The sequence below is a fragment of the Neopelma chrysocephalum genome, unplaced genomic scaffold (assembly GCF_003984885.1).
Source record: "Neopelma chrysocephalum unplaced genomic scaffold, ASM398488v2 Primary Assembly neopelma1_42b, whole genome shotgun sequence".
NCBI lineage: Eukaryota > Metazoa > Chordata > Aves > Passeriformes > Pipridae > Neopelma > Neopelma chrysocephalum.
In genome coordinates this window covers 33,233-55,785 of record NW_020897701.1, presented here as the reverse complement: position 1 = coordinate 55,785, position 22,553 = coordinate 33,233, and the positions used below count along the sequence as shown (strand labels likewise).

Sequence of the window (22,553 nt, the reverse complement as noted above, 5' to 3'; positions counted from 1 at the left end):
AGAGGTTTTATTGTGTTTAGTGCGAAGATGGGTGGGGAATTATATACTGCAGCCACTTAATGCTGCTCCTCAGTTCTTTTTTCTTCCTGTATGTTAGTTTGTGCTATTGTCATGGATGCAAACTTCCTGGTAGACTATCTCTGGATAGTCCTGAGAATGCATACTTATCCTGCTAATTACTGATGAGTAGTGCAAAATTTCAAGGAGGGTCGAGTGGTTATTTACTGCTATAATTTTTTCCTTATTTATTACATTAAGCAAATACAATAAAATAGGTAAACAGATGTGCAGCTTTGAGTTTCCGCAATTTCCTGAATGCAACAGAGCAAACAGAAATCAGATCTATTTTTTCCTGAAGGATAAAATGCTCAAAGGGTATCATGGAGACTATGATAAATATAGTTATGTTATCATAAATGGTTGACATGTTTTTAATAATAGGGAGCTCCTTCAAAGTTTTGTTTGTAAACATTTTAGCTGTTAAATGAGGAGATTCAGTCTCATTGGGAAGGCATAGTGACTGCTACCAAGTCAGCAGATCTTATTTGTTTCCTCCTGTTTCCCGTATGGTTTGAGTAAAACTAGTTGTTTTTAAAGGCAACGTTATTCATAAAAGCTTTTCAAGGGCTAGGATCTGGTCTCATCTCCACTTTTCAATCAAATAGTGATATCATGCAATGCTGACCATTATTTATTAATTAATTAATTTCCCAGTAGTCCATAAGAAAGATGCTGAACAGGAGCTGCTATAATTGGACATCTTAAAATCAGGAATTCTAATATATTCATGCAACTTTTTTTTTTAAACTGGCCAAAAACCTTTTGAAGAATTAATATTTCTTCAATAAATATTTAAATAAGGCAGAAATCCTAGAGGACATGAAGGAAACTGAAGGATGAGAAGAAAAAGCAGTGAACTGAGATGTTTCAAAGAATAAGTTGCAGATCTGTCAAGCTGACATTGATGTGAGAGAGAATAATGAAAAAAAAAATTAAATAGGGTAAAGTGCTAGGTGTTTAAAATACCTAGGGTGGGGACTGATGAACCCATATTGCTTTTTATTGCACTCAATTTCATATACTCTTGTAGCTACATTTACCTGTCACAGGTTCTTTTTAATTGTAGCAATGGTTTTAATTTAACACCCAGCACAATATTAGCAAGGTAATTGAAGATGTTTAAATTCCCCCTGCAAAAGCAGAGGAGAGTCCAAGGCCTTGTTTTTCTATGTTTAATAAAGCTTTTATTAGCACTTGACAATGAGATTATGCAATCCTCCAGCTCTGGGTGGAATAGCTGGCACTGGCATGTGAGAGCAGGAGACTGCCAAAAGCCTCTGCATGGTTTGGCACCTACAAAGTGGCTGTCAATTTACTGAAGTTCCTAATCTGACAGTCACTAAAAATAGTTCAGGTGACTGCTTTCTACTGATGAAGAAATCATGTCCTGCTGGATATTTATGTTAGGAGGCAAGGGAACAATTTGTGAATTGCGGTTTATTTGCTTCCAATATTATAGTTAGGAGTACATAGGAGAGAATTTGTGTTTATTACAGTTTCTTGAAAAATACTAAAACATCTCAAGGAAAGGAAGACTATACAATGTGGAACCTGAAAATAATGAACTTATTTTGCTTGTGAAATGGCATTTATGACATTACTTTAAAATTACTTCAGTCCTTTCTGTCTTGATAGTAGCTAATGAACTTTTTTTACAGGCAACAATCAGCTGAAGACCTTGCAAGAGTACCTGCTAATTCAACCAGCAATATCTTGAATAGGCTATTGCTCAGCTATGATCCCAGGATAAGGCCTAATTTCAAAGGTTTGTCAGATATTTCAACATTTGCTTTAATCTTTGGCATTTAACTTTTGCTCTTTTCATACATAGAACATTTATGTAGAGATAATATTCACAACCTAAAGTTCTGGTTTGGTTTATTTTGAATGAAAATTTCCCTAGATAGTATAAAACTGCAGAAGATATTTACTGTTTTGAGCTGAAAGATACCATGTTAGGATTTCATGATCATAATAGTATGGGATGCTTTATTACTATTACTTTTATAACAGACTTTTTAAAAGGAAGAGTAGATTTTACAGAATAAGTTTTAAAAATATCCTTTTTATGCTTACATTTTAGTTAGACTTTTTGTAATATCTGTGCTTTACAGTATTTTAAAACATCAAATTTCTCTATAGACACCCTTTAAGATAACTATAAAAAGTTGAGATCAACAGTATAGTTATTAAATCCGTTAAAGATATTTTAGTTATAAAGCTTATGCACTTTAGTAATGCTTTTAAACATATTCTCTGCCTTTAAAACATCTCTCCGGTCATCAGTGTTGTAGGATTCTTCCATGTAGGCAAGTGTGACTTCATTACATATGCAGAAAAGGTTGGAATACGTAGTCTCTGCAAAACCTCTGATAACTCATAGAGCTGTAAGTTACACTTTCCAGGAATTATTTCCCTTCTGAAAAAATACATTTTATTACATACAATTTTATTAAATACAGACTATGCAGTTTGTGTAAATCAGTTCTTTCATATAATTATATGTGCCCTAAGAGGTATTTTAATATGCATATCACTAGTATGAAAAATTTGGAAATCTTTATTGTACCTTTGAAGAGACTATTTTCAGATGTTCTGTTTATCTCTTTTATTATCATATTAAACTCAGTTCTCAGCAAGTATACTGCTTCTTTCTTATTCTTATTACAGAACCATATTTATATGTTTTCAGTACTGAACCTTGTCACAAAGAATAAACACCCAGCCTCTTCTCTACCTGTTCTTCAGCATAATCAGCTTGTAATTGCAAAGCATATTGCAGATTTCTTTATATTTTTGATAACCCTGCTGGCAGCCTGGTAAGAATCCAGACAGAAGGAAAAAGGAGGACATGTAATGTTAACTCACAGGGAGGTGGAAGAAAAAGAACATTTTCTGACAAGTGGTTTGCCCATGTTAAAATGTTCCTCACGCATGAGTGATTTTCTTGGATGGCACTTTCTATTCAAATGTAGAAGAGGGAGTACACTCTTGGCTACTAGTGATGTGATGGGTACTCTGTCACATGCATCAGGCATTAAAAAAATTATTATGCTTATTGCATAACCAAAAGCATAATATTCAAGCAGTCTGATTAAAAAAAAACAACAAAAACCCCACAAACTGGTTTAACTGAAAAAAGCAAAATTTTATCTTTGTACATTTCTGGTGAACCACAAGAATGAGTTTGAATTTATATATTAAAAATGTACACCAAAATATTTTATGCAGACAAGCAAGCTATTGGAAGAGGCATATATTACTTTGCACTGCGTTTGCTTACTCTGTCAAAACAGTCTTCAGGTATTCTTGTATCTCTTTTGTTGCTGAAAGAAGGAAGAAACCCACTGAATTAAGTATTTGTAACAGTGTAAATGAGATCAGATCTAATGGACATACTGACACTCAGAACATAGATAATAAATAAAACTAGTGGGCCACAATTAGTTCTCACAACCGTCAGGCCAGTTCTCCTTGCTTGGTGATAACTCTCCGTTAACACCATATTAAATGACTGCCAATCAGTTCCCCCAGGGTGACAGAGGGCAGATACAGCAGCTGTCACACCATCCCTCTGCAGCTACAGGAATCCTGGCTGTGGAAAAGAGAAGAAAATCCAGGCTATCTTAGTATCTTCACAGCTGCTGGCTTCTAGAAATTTTTCTTGGCAAATTGATAACCGTTGTACAATGGAGCAGCTTTCCAACTCTCTCGCACCAAGACTAGACAGCTGTGAAAGCTGCATGCAATGATATTTACCTACCTGTACTCATACTTTACCGTTATGTACTTGACTTGCACAGAGAGGTATCCTCTTAAAATATGAATAAACGTCTCACCATAAATCATAAACAAGTAATTTTGGATGATAAATCATCATTATGATCTTGACAATTAAAAGTGTCTGCTGCTAGAAATGTGAATTGCCTCTATCCATTACACTGTGTGCAAAAGTAATACTGGCTTATGCATTCTGTGATAACAGAAAATCATGGAATTCAAAAATTATTCATTTAGATATATGGTCTGTGAAATTCTTTAAGATTAGCTCTCTAGACTAGGGATTTTTTTTTTTTCTATTTTCTTATCACTAGGTTGAAAAGAGGTTTTGTGATTACCCTTGGTTTTGAAAACTCTGTATATACTAACTTGAAAAGATGAAGTTGTATGACCCTATAAAAACATTTTACATTGTGATACCAGTATAAAGGAGCTTTAATTGAAGGATAACATACCTTTACTGGATTGTGCAGCTCACTAGTATTTATTTTTTTTTTAAAGGAATTCCAGTTGATGTTGCAGTTAACATCTTCATTAACAGCTTTGGGTCAATTCAAGAGACAACTATGGTAAGACTGAAATGAAATTATTATAGCATGCATGGAGATTTTCTTATTAAATTTCAAGTTGAGGATTATGAACTAAAAGTAGAAATAATTGTTGTGGTTGTAGGCACTGAGAATTAAGTTAATGGGGTTAGTGATTGACTGACCGTGCTTTATGCGGTAAAGCTATTCGTCTATTCCATTTTATATGTGTCCACAGATTATTGTAGCTTTAGAATCTGATTTACATGAAAGGAAATCCATAGTTTCTGAGATGCAAGAGATACACTTATTTCCATAAGTTATTAAGTTCAGTGGAAGAAACCAATTGGTAGTATGAATTAAATAATCTTCCTAAGAGTTAGTATATAGGTTGCTTGGTGTATTATTCAAAAAAGTATACCAGGACATTCTGACTCATAATGGCAGAGGAGCACTAAACCATAATACCACTAATAAACATTAAAAGACATTTTGTTGTTTTTGGAAGTAAGTGCCCATTTAAAACTCAGAACCAGCTTACATGTTACCTTAATGACATTTCAGTAGGACTACAGAGCTGCTCAAAATTGTACATACATTGTAGCTGAAACACCTTCTGAGCAGCTCGACCAGAAATTTATCTTTCTTTAGCTAGCAGTGAATAAAGATTTAAATTTGATTGCAAAGGATTGTAAGTCAACTAATGGCATTACTGGGAAGTGATATGAAAACAAAAAAATTCAGTTTGCTGAAGATGCCCTGGGATTTATTTCTGAAAACAAAAGGAGGACTCAAGTTTAAAGAGGGGCAGGGAGGAAGAGCAGGAAAGTAGCAGTGAGATGAGTGTCTAAGATGTCAAGTATATTAGGCCAGATGGCGCTTTCAAGTTTCTGAAATTTATTGCATGCTTTAGAAAGTGACTTTTACAGAGGCTGTTTTACAATTCACCCAGATTCAAATAGTAACAAAACATGAATGTAAAGGATGTGCTTCCCCTTACCCCCTCCAAAAATAAAAATTAAGTATGCTCTCTCCAGCAGCATATGTATGCCTGCCTGTGACTCCCTGATAGGGTCACTCACAAATTTACTTGGATTTTCTGTAAGATAAGTCATACTCTCCTCCATATTTCAGAACTTCAGACATCCATCCTTACTTTAATTTATGCTTTTATTTAGATTTCTATCTCCAGCTGAGATCACTATGATAGCTAAGCATGTTTATGTGAAATTTGGATTACTTCTTGATGGCCTTAATATTTCACAGGAAGCACTGACAAAATAAACGGTCAATCTGTTCTTCCGTGTATCACTTGGAAAACTCTTCCTGCTGCAGTGGGTATTGGGTCCTGTGGACAGTCAGGAACCACTGCTCTTCTTTGGGATAGGTTGGTACTTGTCTTCAGATGGTCTGGGTAATGCACCAGACAGTAGAATCGGGTCCCTTAGACTAGGAAAAGACTTGTGCCTTCAGAATCGTAGGAAAAGTATTTCCTGGACCTGAGGCACCAAGTCTGTGAAGGACCGGGGGGGCCTCTTGCGTTAAGAAAAGGAGACATTTGCAGGAGTACCAGAACTGCTGAAAAAATTCCTCGGTGTTGGAGAAGAGAGTGGCTGTCTACACCTCTACTATCTCCAGGATTGGTGAGAATAATAAGGCATGTTGATTTCTTGACTGTCTCTAAAATTAACAGAAGCTACTAAAGTGGTTGGAGTGATATCATTACTGATACAAAAATCTGTGAAATTTTAAAGTATTTCAGTCAATGAAGTATATTGTGATGATTCTTGACTCTTGTAGCCACTTCTAGTGCCAATAATTGAATTAATAAGTTTTTGCAAAATATGTGTGGATTTAAAGCATCCTGCTATAGCCATGCCAAAATAGTGATTCCTTCTTTTGGGTGATGGAAATGTGGGGAAAAATAACCGTTGGTGCCAGATGACCAGAACTGAGGTGATGGTAGAAGGCCCAACAAACGTGTAGAGTGCCAGTGAGAAAAGGTCTTGTTTGCTGTCCTTCTGGTCACATGATAATTGCATTCTTAGCTATGCAGTTGGCTCATCCTCAACAAAAAAAGAGTAGAGGTTACCTCCTATGAAGGTAATGTCTGCTTAGTTTTAAGAGAGAAGGGAGTTTATAGAAAAGCATCAACATATTTGAAGTTATATTTGTTTAAAGCAAGATAGTACCCATACTGTGGATCCTGTACCCAGAAGCCTGTATTGCTTTTATCAAGCCCTTGTGAAGAATATGAAGGGCAAATGTTTGCTCTGTGTCTAGAAAGAGTAGTGTTGTTGAATACTCAAAAGAATTGCAATGTTTCCACACAGTTAGGAGGCAAGTTACCTGGAAAAAACTAAACAAAAAGGTTAGTTAACTACAGAGAGAATCAGAATTTCTACAGATAAAATGGAGAAAAGCTTATACCGGAGCTACCTACCAGTAGCTCCCTTTATCTTGAATCCTGTAATTTGTTTCCTTCTAAATCATTAGACCATTTGTCTAGGATCCCCATGCTAACTCTGCTTCTGATTTTGCACGTGTTTTGATACTGCAGATTTGTGGGATAATATGGTGGTTATGGCACATTTAGAAACTGTTTTAAACTGGATGACCAGTCAAGGATTCCTAGGGATAGAGAGTTTCTGGCATAAATACCCACAGGACTATAATATTTTAGCTGTGATGGTGATCTGACTGTCTACAGAATCTATATTCAAGGTTTTTACTTGCAGTGTGACCTTTCTTCGCTGACTCAAATGACAAAACACCACTTCTTCCTTCTCCTTTACTTTAAAACCTTACAGAAAGGTCTTTTTAGTATTCATGTATATAAACAAAAATTCAGTTTCCTTATTTTAATCTTAAAAGTGAAATTTGCTGCTTTATCAAAAAAATATACTTTATCAAGAAAAAGCACTATTATTCTTCCTTTCTTTGTGTGACTGCAGTTTACGTAGAAAGTCTTTCATGATCTGCTATGTGCTCCATTTTGCAGAGATGTATAGGCAATGCATGATTTCTGGCCTGAGGAGGTTTTCTGGCCACATGCCCACTATTTAGTAGGCTGCATTTGAAATATTTCCTAGAATGCCTCCCCTTTCAACTTTCCTGAAAACAATTTGCCTTCTGTTGGAGTTACATGGGAAAACAAAGCCCTGTAGAGTACTTCTGTGTTTCTTTCTACCTGACAGATCTCCCAGCTCTAATGCTGATGAATATCTCTTCCACCTTCTGCTCCTAGTTTCAGGCTTTTTAGTTCCTATTTGGCTCTCCTTTATTATAAAATGCCAATCACACTGCAATATTCAAAAAATGTTTGTACAATATACAGCAGGAAGACCAGTTGCTTCATACAGACTGCTTCTTCAGCCTCTGTTGAATCTAATCGTAGTACACTTACTGAATCTTAAAGTCCATGGTGCAAATTTGAGACGACTGGTTGCAGACTTCTTTCAAAATGGATGTATACCAGATTGTAGTCTACACTGCTGCCAGATGCTGTAATAGTTCATATTCTTGTAAGAAGCAGCCCTTCAGGACATTGTTGTCTGGTTAGCCACAGTTTTGTACCATGGTATCTCTTTGCTTCCTTCTACATTTTCTGTGTTGCCTCAAATATGTGGTGGCCTTCCTCTCCAAGTACCCCTCTCACGAGTCTCTAATCTAGGCCTGAACCTACCTATTTTAGATTAATGGGATTTTTCTTCTACTGAGTTAAATGGGAACAGAATCAAGTTCTTGAAATGTCACAACATCCCATTGTTTCGTCTATTTAAAGTCATTTGTAATACAGCAAGAAAGGAAATAAAATACCATCTGCCTGATCTTACTTCCAATTCTTATTTTGCCAGTGCATTCTGCTTTTCAGTGATGTAAACAACTCCTTCTACTGAATGGGTAAGCTGAAGGCAAGTGTTGGACACTGCTTATCATTTGCCTATGGCTTTGAGAAGGCATCTTATTTCATTAAAATGAGGGTAATTCACTTGTTTATGGGGAAGTTGACTTTCGTGCAACAAACAGTGTAATGCTTGTGAGCATGAATGATATGCAGTATTTCTCTTATATATTTAGAGTAATTTTTTTCACTGAGACAAGAAGTGCATATGGAATGGGAACTTCAGCAAGAAGCAAGTAAAGTAAATTTTCAATTATATACATATAATTGAAAAGATGCTTTCTGAGATAATGACCTGAATTCCCTCTGGTTCTAAAGCTTCTCTGTGAGAACCTTCCAATACGAAGTCACTTCATATCAACTATTATTTTTTGTTTCTTCTTTGCTTTGGCAAGACAATATAGGTCTTGGTATAAATAACAGTCAGACTACGTGTATTTTTTCCAAAAGAGACTACCACCAAGTAACAAGTACTTAGTTTTGATGCTCTGCTTTTTCTTATAATGCAGTAAGGAAGAATATTACACAATATAGTGTAATAAAGAAATGTCTGGTCTGATTTGACTGGTGGACTGGACATGGAAAAATGAGCACTGTATTTCAATTTACAGAGTAAATCAACAGGCTAAATTATTCTGCATGAGGTCTTAGCCAAGTGAACTCCTTCCTGTTGAAGTTAGCATGACAGTCTCAACATGGCACCTGCTTTGGAATGTAAATGCAGTAAATGCAACAGAATACTTCATGTTGTATCAACAGCAACAAAAAAAAGTATAATAGGGCATTAACATGTAAAATAAACAACTTCATAAAATTAGTTTTTATAAAGAATACTTTCACAAACCAAAAATACTTTGAGAACTTTCACTCACATATTTCTAGCATTTTGCTATAATTGTACAGCAGTAACAGTATTTTCACTACTGGAGGAGGCTTTGTGCATAATAGACAATTATACAAAAACAAAGCACACTGTAGAAAGAACTAGGAAGACTGGAGATAGAATTTATCTTACATACAGAATTTTGGTTTATTTGGTTGGGTTTTTTAACTTTATTTCAACAATACCCTTATCTTTTTCTGAATGTGATCTGCCTAGTTTACATATACTTGAAAAAAGAGGCACTGGCTTAAATGTAAGTGTAAAAAGCAAGAAGACTTGGAGATAAGACTGAAGAATCATGACTTACATGCTGGGTCATATTTTTCCTTTGGATTCACACAGCTTTCACTAAGGACAGAACGCATGCGGGGTATCATTTTGCCTTGAAACACATACTACTCCAATTCCCGAAAGCAAAATTAGTTCTCATTGAGCATGGCTCTATTACTGTCCATCCTTCAGCAAGAGTCCTGCTGGATCCAGAAGGAGGTTTCCTCTGTAAAGCCTTGATTTTTTTCTCTTCAAGACTGATCCTTTCATACCTGCTACCTCAGTACTTATGTTGCAAGCTGGCATCAGTTTTCCGGTTACCAAGATAGCTCCAGATCACTGTTAGAAGGTGTGAGGCTGTATTCTGGGTGTGTAGTGTAAAATCTGCTATCTACCTGGTCTCTTTTCTGCTTTTATAGTGTGATATTTTGCCATCAGTGTGCCACTTAACCAAATGGAGAATAAACTGGAATTGGCACTCACAGGATATCCTGATAGAAGTGATATTCTGTGCCTACTGCCTGCAGCCATTTAGTATAGTCAAGCTATGGCCTCTCCCTGCCCTGCTGCATGCTTTTCTCTGTGCCTAAGTAACTATCAAGGAGATGCAAAAATTGTTCCAGGGGGACCAATTTGGTCCTGTACTTAAAGAAAGTTGCTATATTCAAAGCATGAATGAGACATAGTCTACCTATTTGTAGTGAAGTCTATTAAATGTAACACTTATTAATGTCATTTGAATAGTGATTGCTGTCTTTGTCATAGAAAAAATCAGGGCGTAAATTGTTTTTCTGATAGAATGGTATTATTGCTCTGTGATTTTTTTTCTGGAATTTTGGCTAGTCTAATATTTGTTTATTCTTCCCATCAGGATTATAGAGTCAACATCTTTCTAAGACAGAAGTGGAATGACCCCAGACTCAAACTGCCCAATGACTGGAGAGGCTCAGATACACTGACGGTGGACCCGACTATGTTCAAGTGTCTTTGGAAGCCAGACTTATTCTTTGCAAATGAAAAAAATGCTAACTTCCATGATGTCACGCAAGAAAATATCCTTCTTTTTATATTTCGGGATGGAGATGTCCTAGTCAGCATGAGGTATTTTATTTACATATTTCTACTATTTTTTTAAATGACTTTATATGAAATGTGTATGCTTATTAGACTTAGTAACATGATATGATTTATGAATAATATTGAAATTTATATGACAGTTTGTAAACAATACTACAATAAATGAAATATGTGTAAAGAAATCAGATGAAGATATTTTAAAGTATATCAGTTGATAGCACTGCAGGTGCAAGAAATTCGAAGTGCGTGTACTTTTGCATGTCATGTTAAGCTAACACACTAAGTAAAACTAACATTATTGGAAACACAATTTAAACCCCTTTGATAATTGCTTACATTCCTAGATGCATAATGAAGTGGATAAGATATCTGAAAGAAAGCCTTCCACCAAAGAATATTTTTTGCACACCACTTGAATTTCTACATCAACTAAAGCAAATGATGATTACTTACTGAAGACATGGGGAGAGGCAAAAATTACAAAAGTTGTGAATATAAATGTTTTGTAAAAGTACTGTGAAATAACACTGATTAAGTTCTATGCCTGAAGGAATATCGAGGTTTTTTGGAAGATCCCAAAATACTGTTCAATTTCATTGCAATTAACATGTACTTTTTTGTGGTTTGAGTTGGTTAATCAAAGGTATACACAATGCCACAAAGATAGTCATCCACTGAAAACAGCAAATTGATTGATTAAAAAGGATGTCACAGTGAATTACAGATCTGGAGAGTTTTGAGAACCAATGATTTGTAGAGATTAGGCTCAATTTTCTAACAGCAAATGAATTTTCTTCTTGTGTGAACTGGAACATATTGCCTTGATAGAGGTAAAAATGATTATCTGAATATACCACAACTTTACCTTTAAGAAGGAACTACTTCAGAAGTTAGGGCCACATGAGCTATTTCTTCATGTAGTAGAAATGGATAGAAAAAAAAGAGAAACAAGATGGGAGAGTCTGTGTTCTTTTTTACCCATTTCAAATCAGGATGAGAAGAGTCAATCTCAAGACTATTGCTGACAGTGATCAGAAAAGAAAATACATTGGGCAATCAAAGCATTTCATTTGGCTTGCTCTGAAGGTGCTGGTTTTGATTTCAGTTGCTTCTGTAGCAGGTTTTGAAGTGTGTAGAAATTAATATTTCAAAGTAGAAAATCACTTTCAGCTATGAAAGAATCTTCTTATTTGAAGCAGCAAATGTTAAATGAAACACTGAAGCATTTTTCAAATGTTGCAGCTATTCATAAATGAGCTCAATAGGTTAGGTTAATGATTAATGAATATTGAGTGAATACTAATGGAAGTGTTTCTGATGGAAAAATTATTCTCTGAAAACTTGCAAATAACAAAACCAAATTCAATAAGTTTGAAATTAATATCATCCTCTAAAAATACACTATTTATTTTAATAACACACTATGTTCTTAGATGATGCATATGCAGATAAGAATAATTTTCTGAGACCTTGTGCTTTGGTGGAATTTTTAAAATATATAATTTCTATGTCTTGTATTTTTAGTTTACATAGGTATTATCATGTATAAATTAAAGAATCTCCAGTTATCAAACTACTTGAATGACAAAATGCATATGAGAGAAGGCTCTTGTGCAAATAGTTAAGAATTAGGAAACTGAAAACAGGAATAAACAGCTAGTGCTCACATCAGGGACAGTAAACAGTGGAGTCCCACAAAAAAAAATTTCAACTGGGTTTTGTGCCTTTCAACATAAATCATCTGGAAAACTGTGAATTTCCAAGTGCTTTTGATGATACCAAAATACACAGAACAGTAAAGGTAAGCGACAACGTAAGAACCACAAATTAAGCAAATAACCTGGCAACAAAGCATGAGATGAAATTCAAAGTAAATAACTGAAAATTATGCATGAGGAAAAAAATTATTGTAACGTCACATAAAACCTGATTGGTTTTGAGGTGGTTATCAGCTAAGAAAATTACCTGTGAGTAGTAACAGCTGGTTGTCTGAAAGTGTCAGCTTATAGCTCAGTACTGTTTGAGAAAGTGATTTGAATTCTAGGAAGTATTAGGGATGAAAGAGAATGTTATGCCACTTCATAAATGAATGCTACACTTGGATCATGAATAAAAAGTGCAGTTCTAGTCTTCCCACTGGGAAGAAGGGAGGCAAGGATGGTCGAAGGTACAGAACAGCTGAGCAAGGCAGAACTTTTCACGCTGGAAAGAATGAGATAATTGAGGTGGTGACATAGAGATCTCTAAATCACAAATGGCACAGAGGGAATGGATGGACATTGATTTTTTTGCCTTCTTTTCCAGTAAAAGATCTATGAGACAGACTCAGGATATAAATAAGATTATTAGAGTGTGCGCAGCTAAGCTGTGATGTTCTTTGCTGCAAGATGCTGTGCATGTTAAAGGTTACATGGTGTCATGCTTTAACCCTAGCTGATAATTAAGTACTACATAGCTACTTGCTCACTTCCCCCTTGCCCCTGGCCCTGGTGGGATGGGGAGGAGAAGCAGGAAAAGAAAGCCCATAAAAGTCTTGGATTGAGAACAGTTTAACAATTGAAGCAAAGTAAAACAAAATAATAGATGTAATAATGCTAATATTAATTGTAATAAAAAGGAGAGGGAGAGAGAGACATAAAACCCAAGAGAAACAAGTGATGCAGAATACAATTGCTCAACACCTGCTGACCATCCCTTCCCTGCTGCCTCCCATCTTCTTGTGCACCTGCTCACTGGCAGAGCATGGAAACCGAAAAGTCCTTGATTTAGGGTAAGCACTACTGAGCAACAACCAAAACATCAATGTGTTATCCACATTATTCTCATACTGAATCCAAAACACAGCACTGTGCCAGCTGCTAGGAAGAAAATTAACTCTGTCCCAGCTGAAACCAGGATACATAGATTCCAGAAAGCAACCAGAATCAAAATAGCTTCTTGGAGACAAAAAAATCTGTCAAGGTCCCTTAATTCTGAAGCATCACTTCTGGTTTAGGGAGTCCTTGAGATGCAACTTTTGGGATGTTGCTGGATATCTGGAAAAATAACATTTCCAGGTTGCCATGGTATCGTATTCTTTTTTAGGAGTCTGACATTGGCCACTGTTGGAAACAGGACTCTGCTCTGTATGGACATTTGGTTAGGTTATTCTTATGACCTATATGTATTTCATCTTGTATTAGTAGTTCTCTGATTTGTGAACTATTATGTGTTTAAAGCCTTCTATAAATTTTATTTTCCTGTTTTATACAAGAGACCTCCATTTCAAACTGCTAATTATAACTTTAAATTTTGTTTCTGGTATTTTAGAAGATGAAAATCAAATACCTGTGATTTTTTCTTTCTTATGACCATCTACTACTTACATGGCAGCTCACACTGTTTTTAAATACCATTTCTGTATTTTCAGGTTGTCTATTACTCTGTCATGCCCCTTGGACTTGACCTTGTTTCCTATGGATACACAGCGCTGCAAGATGCAATTGGAAAGCTGTATGTAAATTATGCTGTGCATAAAAACAGTTCTCTTCTAGGCATGCATGAGAATCAAACAAAAATTATCAGTTCTGTATTGTTCATGTCAACATTTTTAATGAACTGTGAAACTGATACTCACTGGTTCCTACCCATGTACATTTCCCTATCAAAGATATTTCTTACCGTTATGGCACTGTGCACTCTTGGTTTTAGCTTTTGCTATCAACCATAATGACAATTGAGGAGTTTTATAGAAACATTTACAATAAACTTAGTCAAATGGAAACACATATCATTTGGAAAAAAGAATGGCTTCCCCAGGTAGTTTTAACTTCCACAACCTGTGCTGCTTTGGAGGTTGTTGGGGCCCAATTTATCCCTTTGCATTGATGATGCATGGTATTGCTTGAAACCCCTTTAATATGGTACCAAAGGAAAAGTATTTGATGCCAAAGCACTGATATCATTTAGGGTGAAATGTTTTGAAAGTGGTTTCAAGATGTGTTGTGGCTGTAGTCAGGCATCTGTTCCTTACCAATCCTGCCCTGGCCTCCAGGTGATTTAGTCTTATGATGGGGCGTACAGATCTCATCTCTGAAGGGCATCATGCAGACAAAATGTTTCTGAAACCCATCTTCTTTCTCATGCCCCAAGTACACGAGTGTCTATCCAACTACAGGCTTTTTCCAACACTTCAATCCCTGGTGATCCCACTTTCATAGTAATTCTGTTTTCCTGAATAAGGATGAGTATGGAGCAGAGAGAAGGAAGGTGACTTGCTTCAGCCTGTTCCTGCTGGAACACAAAAACTTGTTCAACTTTTGCTCCACCAGCTCTGGTGGGAAAGGTGAGGTTAGGGAAAGGAAGTCACAAGTGAAGAAAGAGCAAGGTTAATCAAAGCTGGGCTGGATATCCCAGTGGGGACAAGTGTAATAATGATAATAATAATAATAATAATAACAATAATAAATTGTATTAGAGTTTTCAATTTAGTTTTTGATTTCCAGCATTTATCTTCAGAATTGTAGTATGTCCGTAGTAGTTTTGCTCATCACTACTAGGTATGTACATTAGCTGAAGTAAACTCTTATGGTAAATGGAAATTAGTTTGGGGTTAAACTGGAATTAGACAGTAATATTAATAGAAGTTTGCTCAAGCTTTCTCAGTCCAGGTTACTCCACAAGCATTTCAAGGAATAGTTATTCAAGAATGAACTAAAATGCATGCTATGTTGATATATTCAAATTCAGCATGAATTTACTTCTTTGGAAAGACAGCGTCCTTTCTTCTACCTTTTAATTCAGTTGACAAAAGTAAGAATGGTACCCACGACCTCCTGTCTGCCCCTCCAGTTCTTTCCCTCTTAGCATTTGGCAGTTTTGTTCTTCTTAGGTTATTTTCAAATCAGTGTTTTGTTTTTACTTGCTAGATTTCAAAATCAAAAAAGGACATCAGTTTTTACTGAGCTGTTCTCATATCCACAGTTATGATTCCCAGTTCTGCACATTCTCTAGAAACACAAATTTCACTGTCCAGTAATTGTTATCATGAAGGATCTTGGCAGTTTTGTGATATGCTAAGTGTTGGAAGGGGATGAGACTGATTTTATGAATGAAGCATTAAAACAACTCATTTTTTTGATATTATCTTACTTTATGGAGCTTTGGGACATTTTGATTTTCATTAAATTTTTATGAATCATAGAGACACAATAGAAACCTTATGAACAGTTTCACTTTTTTAATCACAGGTGCTTTTAAAAAGTTTAAAAAAATAACCTAATGCCTCCAGGAAAAGAATGGCTGTTTAAACATTTTTAAGGGCTTTGAACTGCAAAAGGCTGCATTCCAACTCCATCTTTTTTATGTTTCCTCATCTCTGTTCCCACCTAACACACATTATCTCTATTTGAATTAAGTTAATCTTTAATAAACAAAAGGTAGCAAAAAAATGGCATGTAAAATCATGGTTCTGATTATGCATATTTAATCAGTATTGCTTTATGCTTGGATATTGTGAGTCTAACTTCCACTGCCTCTTGCTCAGTGGTGGTGTATAAATCATGATTTAGACACTCAGAGGTGTGCTGAAGTCTGTCCATACTCAGGAGGTCATGAAGGCACTGAACTGATTTCTGTAGGACTACACATCTGCTTAAATTCCTGATCAAGTATTTCCTGAATGGAAATGCTTTCATGAGTCAGGGCTTTTAGTCTGAACAAATAAGCAGAGAGGCTGTTTTACACAAAACCCAAGATCCATCACAATAATGGAGTTGTTAAATTCTTTTGAAGTTACTTGGATTTGTGAGTCCTGTTAAAATTCAGTACATTTTTCATGCTTTGCTGAAGTAGAGTATGAATTAATATGGAGGCTTGAAAGGTGTGGAAAGTAGAGCTTTGCTTTCTTTGTTTAAACAGTACACACTATAACAAACACCTTTTTGTCAGCTGATAATGTGATGTTCCACCCATCAAATCCTAATTTAGGCCTACGTAAAAATTCATCTGTGAATTATTTAATTTTTTTTTAACAGAAACTAGAAAGAAAAAGACTGAAAGAAATATCCATATACGCTAGGTTTTCTTGCACAGTTTAGTCTGATTGAGGTGGTTTTTTTAAACAATTATTATTATTTTGTTCTTGTAGTTGGTTACACAACTGATGACTTACGGTTTATCTGGCAGTCTGGAGATCCTGTACAGCTAGAGAAAATTGCTCTGCCTCAGTTTGATATTAAAAAGGAGGATATCGAATATGGTAACTGTACCAAGTATTACAAAGGCACAGGTAGGTAATCTAAGTGATTGCCTTGGTAAAACCCTTTTAAGCTTCCTTCAATTACTGTTTATAGTTAATGGTTAATATTCCAGTCCATGTCTTACATTTCATGGGATAAAATAGATTACTTTTAGCTAATAAGTAGTTCATATAGTGGTAACTTTTATATGTGATTACTACAAACTAATTCAAATATAGAGACAACTGAAGATGGAATTAAATGTTTGTTTTGGTTTTGTTTACATATCATCTTCTTATCAGCATTCTCTTTTTATAGTTCTATTACCTGTTTATGCTTGTAAATGTCTAACCTTTCTGAAAGAGTGTTCACACAGAATCATGCCAGTTGCAGCAAAATGGGTAAATTTTGATTTTCTGGTTCAAATTTTGTTCCATAAATGGATGAATATTAGAGTGTAACTTCAAGTGCTTCACCCTGCAGGTTCTTCCTTTCTCTAAGTGTTCTGGAAAGTCTGTCATTATAGAAAGCTGCTTAAAATCCTCTTCCCTGTGTTTATTTAATCCTACAATTATTTTCTGAATGTGAGCACAGATTTATCCAATGGTTTCTGTACTCTGGCTTTTAATGATTTATCTTTTCTACTTTGATTCGTTCCCGCTTATGATTATATCCAAACTGCTGAAATACTGTGGCAACCACAAAACTTTTTACAAGAATGGAAGTCAGCAGGTGTATTTTAGGTAGTGCCCTTGCATCATATAAATAAATCTCCCATTAAAACTCAGCGAGGGGGACTGTGGTGTTGCAGCTTCTCAGGACCCTTTGCAAGTTTCTCGTTGACTGTTCAGCTGAAGTGGAGAGCCTGTTACTTGTGATTACTCCTAAGCCTGATTTGAACTCTGAAGAGATCTCAAGTAACCTTAGCAGATTTCAGATTTAAGAATTTAACTTGAAGAGATAATAAAAATTGGAGTTTGTCTTTAACTGCAAAATGAGTGAGTTCTTAGCCTAACTACATAATTCAGCGTCTCGGGTGATTTAACATTTGTAAATAATAAGAAATTAGCTCTCTTCAGGAAAATTCCGCATTTGTGAAAGCACATCCAACAACTGGCAATGATTGCATTCAAATTTAAGTCAGGATATGGTAGAAACTTACTTAGTAATGAGAAAAATTTTTTTTCTTAATTGAATGATGAATTTACTGAAAATAAATAGGCTATGAAGTAGTGAAAAATTAAGGAAATGGATCATGCATTTCCTGAATGAAATCCATACAAATTAGATAATTGTAAAACTTGCATTCTATTTGAGGCAAAAAAAAAATACTCAAGATTGCTATCTTATTGTTGAAGTTATCGTGATCATTTTGAGTTTTGCCCTAAATCTGAAATTAAATGTCTAAAAAAAATTAGATATTTTAGATATTTTTAGGAACCTTAAAGAAAAAAACGTGAGAAAAATCAGTGGTGTTCTCTCAAGTTTTAGCAACTTGTGACCACAAGTTAAAATGACACTGTGAAAAATGCTCAGTAAAATGCTCACATTTTGTGTGTGTGTGTATGTGCTTTGGAACATTAAAGAAAGAACGTGAGAGAACCATCAGTTAAAAAATTAATTTTTTAATGTTTTCACAATTCTTTTATTGCAAATCCTTTCTGATAAGAATATCCATTTAATCTCATAATCAAAACTGGAATTAATACTTCAGTAATGTGAATGGAATATTTTAATACTCTGAAGTATTTTTAAAGGGTGCTTTAAATGCTCCATTTTTATTTACTTTAAATTCTTATGCTGAAGGTATTTTAAAAATACCTTCACATACAGAGTTAAAATTAATTCAGCTATGGATTTTGCCAGATAATCAAGAGAAGTGTTGCATGAAGGAGCAAATTTTCAAAATTATGGCTTATGTAGTAGATTCCTGCCAATGCAAAGAACTTAATCTTTACTGCTTATTTTTGTCAACTGATGTTTTATCATAACTAAGCTGAAAGAGGGTCACCAAATTTGGGGAGATTTTGTGGCAATAAATTGAATATATATATTTGCAAATTGCCTGTTATTCGTCAACTGTGTGACAGATCCAGAAAGGTCCTTGTGAGCAAGGTGAGGGCAATAGATACTATAGTCTATCTGATGAAAGACTATTTAAATGAAGGCATACAGAATACATTTCCTGCATAACACAAACAATGATTTTGAAGGTCATCCCTCATTTGAAAATAAAACCTAAAAGTATCTGGAAACTATTCAGAAATTATAGAGGGATAACTTTTCAGCCAACAGATCACTGAAAATGATAGAGTGGACAATAAAACACAGCACTGAGAAGACACTAGTCTTCTACACAAGGATGTTTTTCTTTAATGTTTTATTATTTTGTTAGTTTTGGTGTTTGTGTGCCCAAACAGCTCTTTTATGATGACTTGTCATTGTACAGCACTTACCTGATAAAATATGGAAGATAAATAGAGAACTTTTTGACAGATTCTAGCTTCTAAATTAGCTTTGCACCAACTGGATTGATAAATATGGTCCAATCTGAATATTGAAGTTGTTGTAACATAACATAGGAATGCTCTTTCTTTGTGATAGAATAGTTTCTGAAGGTTTTTTTTTTTTACAACACTGTTGTGTTTCTATTAAAGTAAAGATGCCAGTTCTGCTAATTGAGTGAAAATATGAACAGAATTTATTTTCTGGCTATCAGGTTTCTTGATACATTTGTTATCTCCAGCAAAACCTCTTGTATTTACAACTTTATTTTTTATTAAATTATCTTAAATAGATATCTTCTGAAATATTTGTGTGCTTTAGCTCCTTATTTTAAAAGATTTTATGCAGTATTCCTTGTTTGCAAAATTTACAGCTTTTCTAGAGCCTGTTTTAAAAGGTCTGTACCAATTTTAGAAGTCACCTGTATCATCTTTCAATACAGGGGAAATCTGATTAGAATCACATTCAGATCCCCTCTTTCCACTCTAAACTTTCTAGACTAATATTTCTGAATTCCACCTTTTGCACAAATTAATGCTAAGTAGGATTTTCAGGTGAGCTTAAGCTAGTAGGACTGCTAGACTCCGTAGTTTTTATCTGGATTGCATACTGCATCTTGAAGCCAGCATCAAGATGAGAGTCATTTTAGCTTCCTGCTACTGATGTGCTTTGAGAAGATGGAGGGTTCCTTATAGAGCACAGACAATACCGCAGCCTGACCACACTTTGTGGTTATGTAGATCTGTGTTTTAAATTTTTTTTCAAATTAAACTCTTTGAATTTATAAAGACAATTGAATAATTGAACTTTTGCTCTTAAATAGAAAAAGGCCTGGAAGATATGAATCAGAGGTTCACTTGCAAAGCATGTTAAACATTAATGCGTTTATTTCTTTAAAGGTTATTACACTTGTGTAGAAGTAATCTTCACTTTAAGAAGACAAGTTGGATTTTACATGATGGGTGTTTATGCTCCTACACTGCTAATTGTTGTTCTATCCTGGCTGTCATTTTGGATCAATCCTGACGCAAGTGCTGCAAGAGTCCCACTGGGTAACCTGTGTTTTCACATATGTCACAATCCACTTTAACACCGTTCTGAGTTGCTTTGACTACATGACACCGGACCCTGAAAGCAACTTCACTTCCATTATTTGCTCATCATTTTCACTGAAATCTCCTCATTCCTAACCCTCTAAAATCCACCTCCACATTAAGACTTCACTTGATAGTAGTTCCAGCATTTGTGTGACAAGCACACTGTGTCTGCTCCTCTCAACCTGGACAAATCTGATCTTACCTATGTATGGGTGATGCTACAAACACTGTGGCAATATGCAGTTTATAGGAATTTGAACATTTGAATAATCAGTAGGAAAGCAGGATGATAAGTAAGGCTCTAAAAAGCTACCTATTGGAACAGCTTTTCTGAAGATTAATAGAAACATAATGATGTCTGGAAAATAACTAGTATTCTTGTTACTTGCTTGGCTTTATTTCTTTAGAGACTCAGTTCATGAGAGTACTTCAAGCGCATGTGGTCATGCTGCTGAGCACAGCATAGTAGGCAGGCCCTTCATTTATTATGAAATAGTAGGACACAGAATTACTAAAACCATTATTATCTTGACTAATTGGGTTGTACATGGGACTCCAGTTCTGAGGTGGCCAAACTTGCTGATCCCAGTGAAATGAGGAGCCAGGCTCTTCCATCTTGACCCTTCTATTTGGATTCCATTCCCCATGCTCTGGCCTCCCCGTGCTCCCCTTTTCCCTGGCACTCCCACCCGACCAAGCCCATACTTTCCAAATCTTTGCCATGTCCCAGGAGGTTTAGTGCATCTGTTTTTAAGATCTCAGTGGTGCAGTTGCAGAATCCCTCCAGCTACCTGTCTTACTCAGAAACCTCTTACCCACACTGGAACCTCCACACCCCCACAGGACATGACTCCTGTGCAGCCTCATGTGCATTGAATGTGTGCCGATGAGCTCTGGAGACCCTTGGAGTCAGGACCTGCCACATCACTTTACCAATCTGTGTCTCTGTGAACTGCAGAGTCTTGCAGTAGTGGGTAACTGAAATCTCTGTGTTAAGAGTGAACTGGAGCAGGAACAGAGTTTTTTATGTGGAAAAGCATCCACATACCTCCTGGCCTGAGCTCCATTGCTGTCATCTCAGGTAATCTGCCATGACTCTTCTTCCAGTGATATGACAGACAAACAGAGCTGCAAACCCCCCAAAAATAAGAGGGGTGTGAAGGTCCTTGAATATATTCAGAAGAGGACAACAAAGTGGTGAAAGGACTGGAAGACGTGTCCCATGAGGAGTGTCTAAGGACTCCGTGTTTGCTTAGTTTGGAGAGAAGGAGTCTGTGGAGCAACCTCATTGCTCTCTACAGCTTCCTGAGGAGAAGAAGTGGAGAGGGAGGTGTTGAGGTGTTCTTCCTGGTGTCCAGTGACAGGATGAGTGGGAATGGTTCAAATCTGCACCAGGGGAGGTTCAGACTGGATTACTGAGAAACTGAGAAAAGAACAAGCTTTCTTGAGAGGTGGTCAAGCCTGACAGGGTTTAAGGGTCATTTGGACAATGCGCTTAACACACTTTAGTTCTTGGTCAGCCCCTGAATTGGTCAGGCAGTTGGACCGGATGATCTTTAAAGGTCCAAATAGTCTGTCCTATTCTAAAATCTGGAGAAGTGTGGTGGGAGCTCTACTTCTGGTTTGTGAGCCACAATTGGCCACTTTGCTGTAAATGAAGTAAACCACATTATATTCAGTCTATCTTTTTTCTAGAGCTCTATTTCAGAATACAAAGAAGCTTTTTTTTCTTTTGACCTTTAAAAATATTAATAGTTACTTAGAGAGGAGTCTCAATCTGTTTTTAGTTTCATGGCAAGTAACAAATACAATCTTTTACCTTGAAAAGTCACAAGGATGCATTCCATAATGTGAAGCATTAAGAGATCATTTTAAGAGAAGAAGAATGGGGAAAATGTAAGATGCATTAAATTAAAAAGAATGAAACAGGAACTGGAAATGTTTTTCACATAGGAAATTCAAATATGATTGAAACCAAGCTGTATTGCCACTTCTGTGATGCCATGCTTCACATAGCAAACCAGACAGACTTATTAATTACATAGTAGATTTATAAGAGTCTTAGTGCTGATTCATGTCACACAGATGTCTTTGTGACTAAATATGCATGCTTATTTATTTTTTGTTTCATTCATTGTAAGTGTTTATTGGCTCCTTTTATGTATTAGCATTTCTGAAATACTTCATTTTTAACAATACTATTGGCCTAGTTATGTGACTTTTCCTGAATTC

The 22,553-nt window shown here is 35.7% G+C and overlaps 1 protein-coding gene across 4 annotated transcripts in view; it reads left to right on the top strand.

Annotated features, from left to right (window-relative positions):
• The window catches only part of GLRB (glycine receptor beta), a 52,589-nt gene that overhangs the window by 10,988 nt on the left and 19,048 nt on the right, over positions 1-22,553 (top strand). For 3 of the 4 annotated variants that reach the window (XM_027676859.1, XM_027676858.1, XM_027676860.1), the window contains exons 3-8: positions 1,719-1,825; positions 4,342-4,409; positions 10,296-10,525; positions 13,911-13,993; positions 16,629-16,769; positions 20,124-20,276. In XM_027676859.1, coding sequence (XP_027532660.1) covers positions 1,719-1,825; positions 4,342-4,409; positions 10,296-10,525; positions 13,911-13,993; positions 16,629-16,769; positions 20,124-20,276 — 782 coding nt within the window. The remainder of the gene's footprint in view (positions 1-1,718; positions 1,826-4,341; positions 4,410-10,295; positions 10,526-13,910; positions 13,994-16,628; positions 16,770-20,123; positions 20,277-22,553) is intronic. The other variant, XM_027676861.1, reaches the window with a different exon arrangement.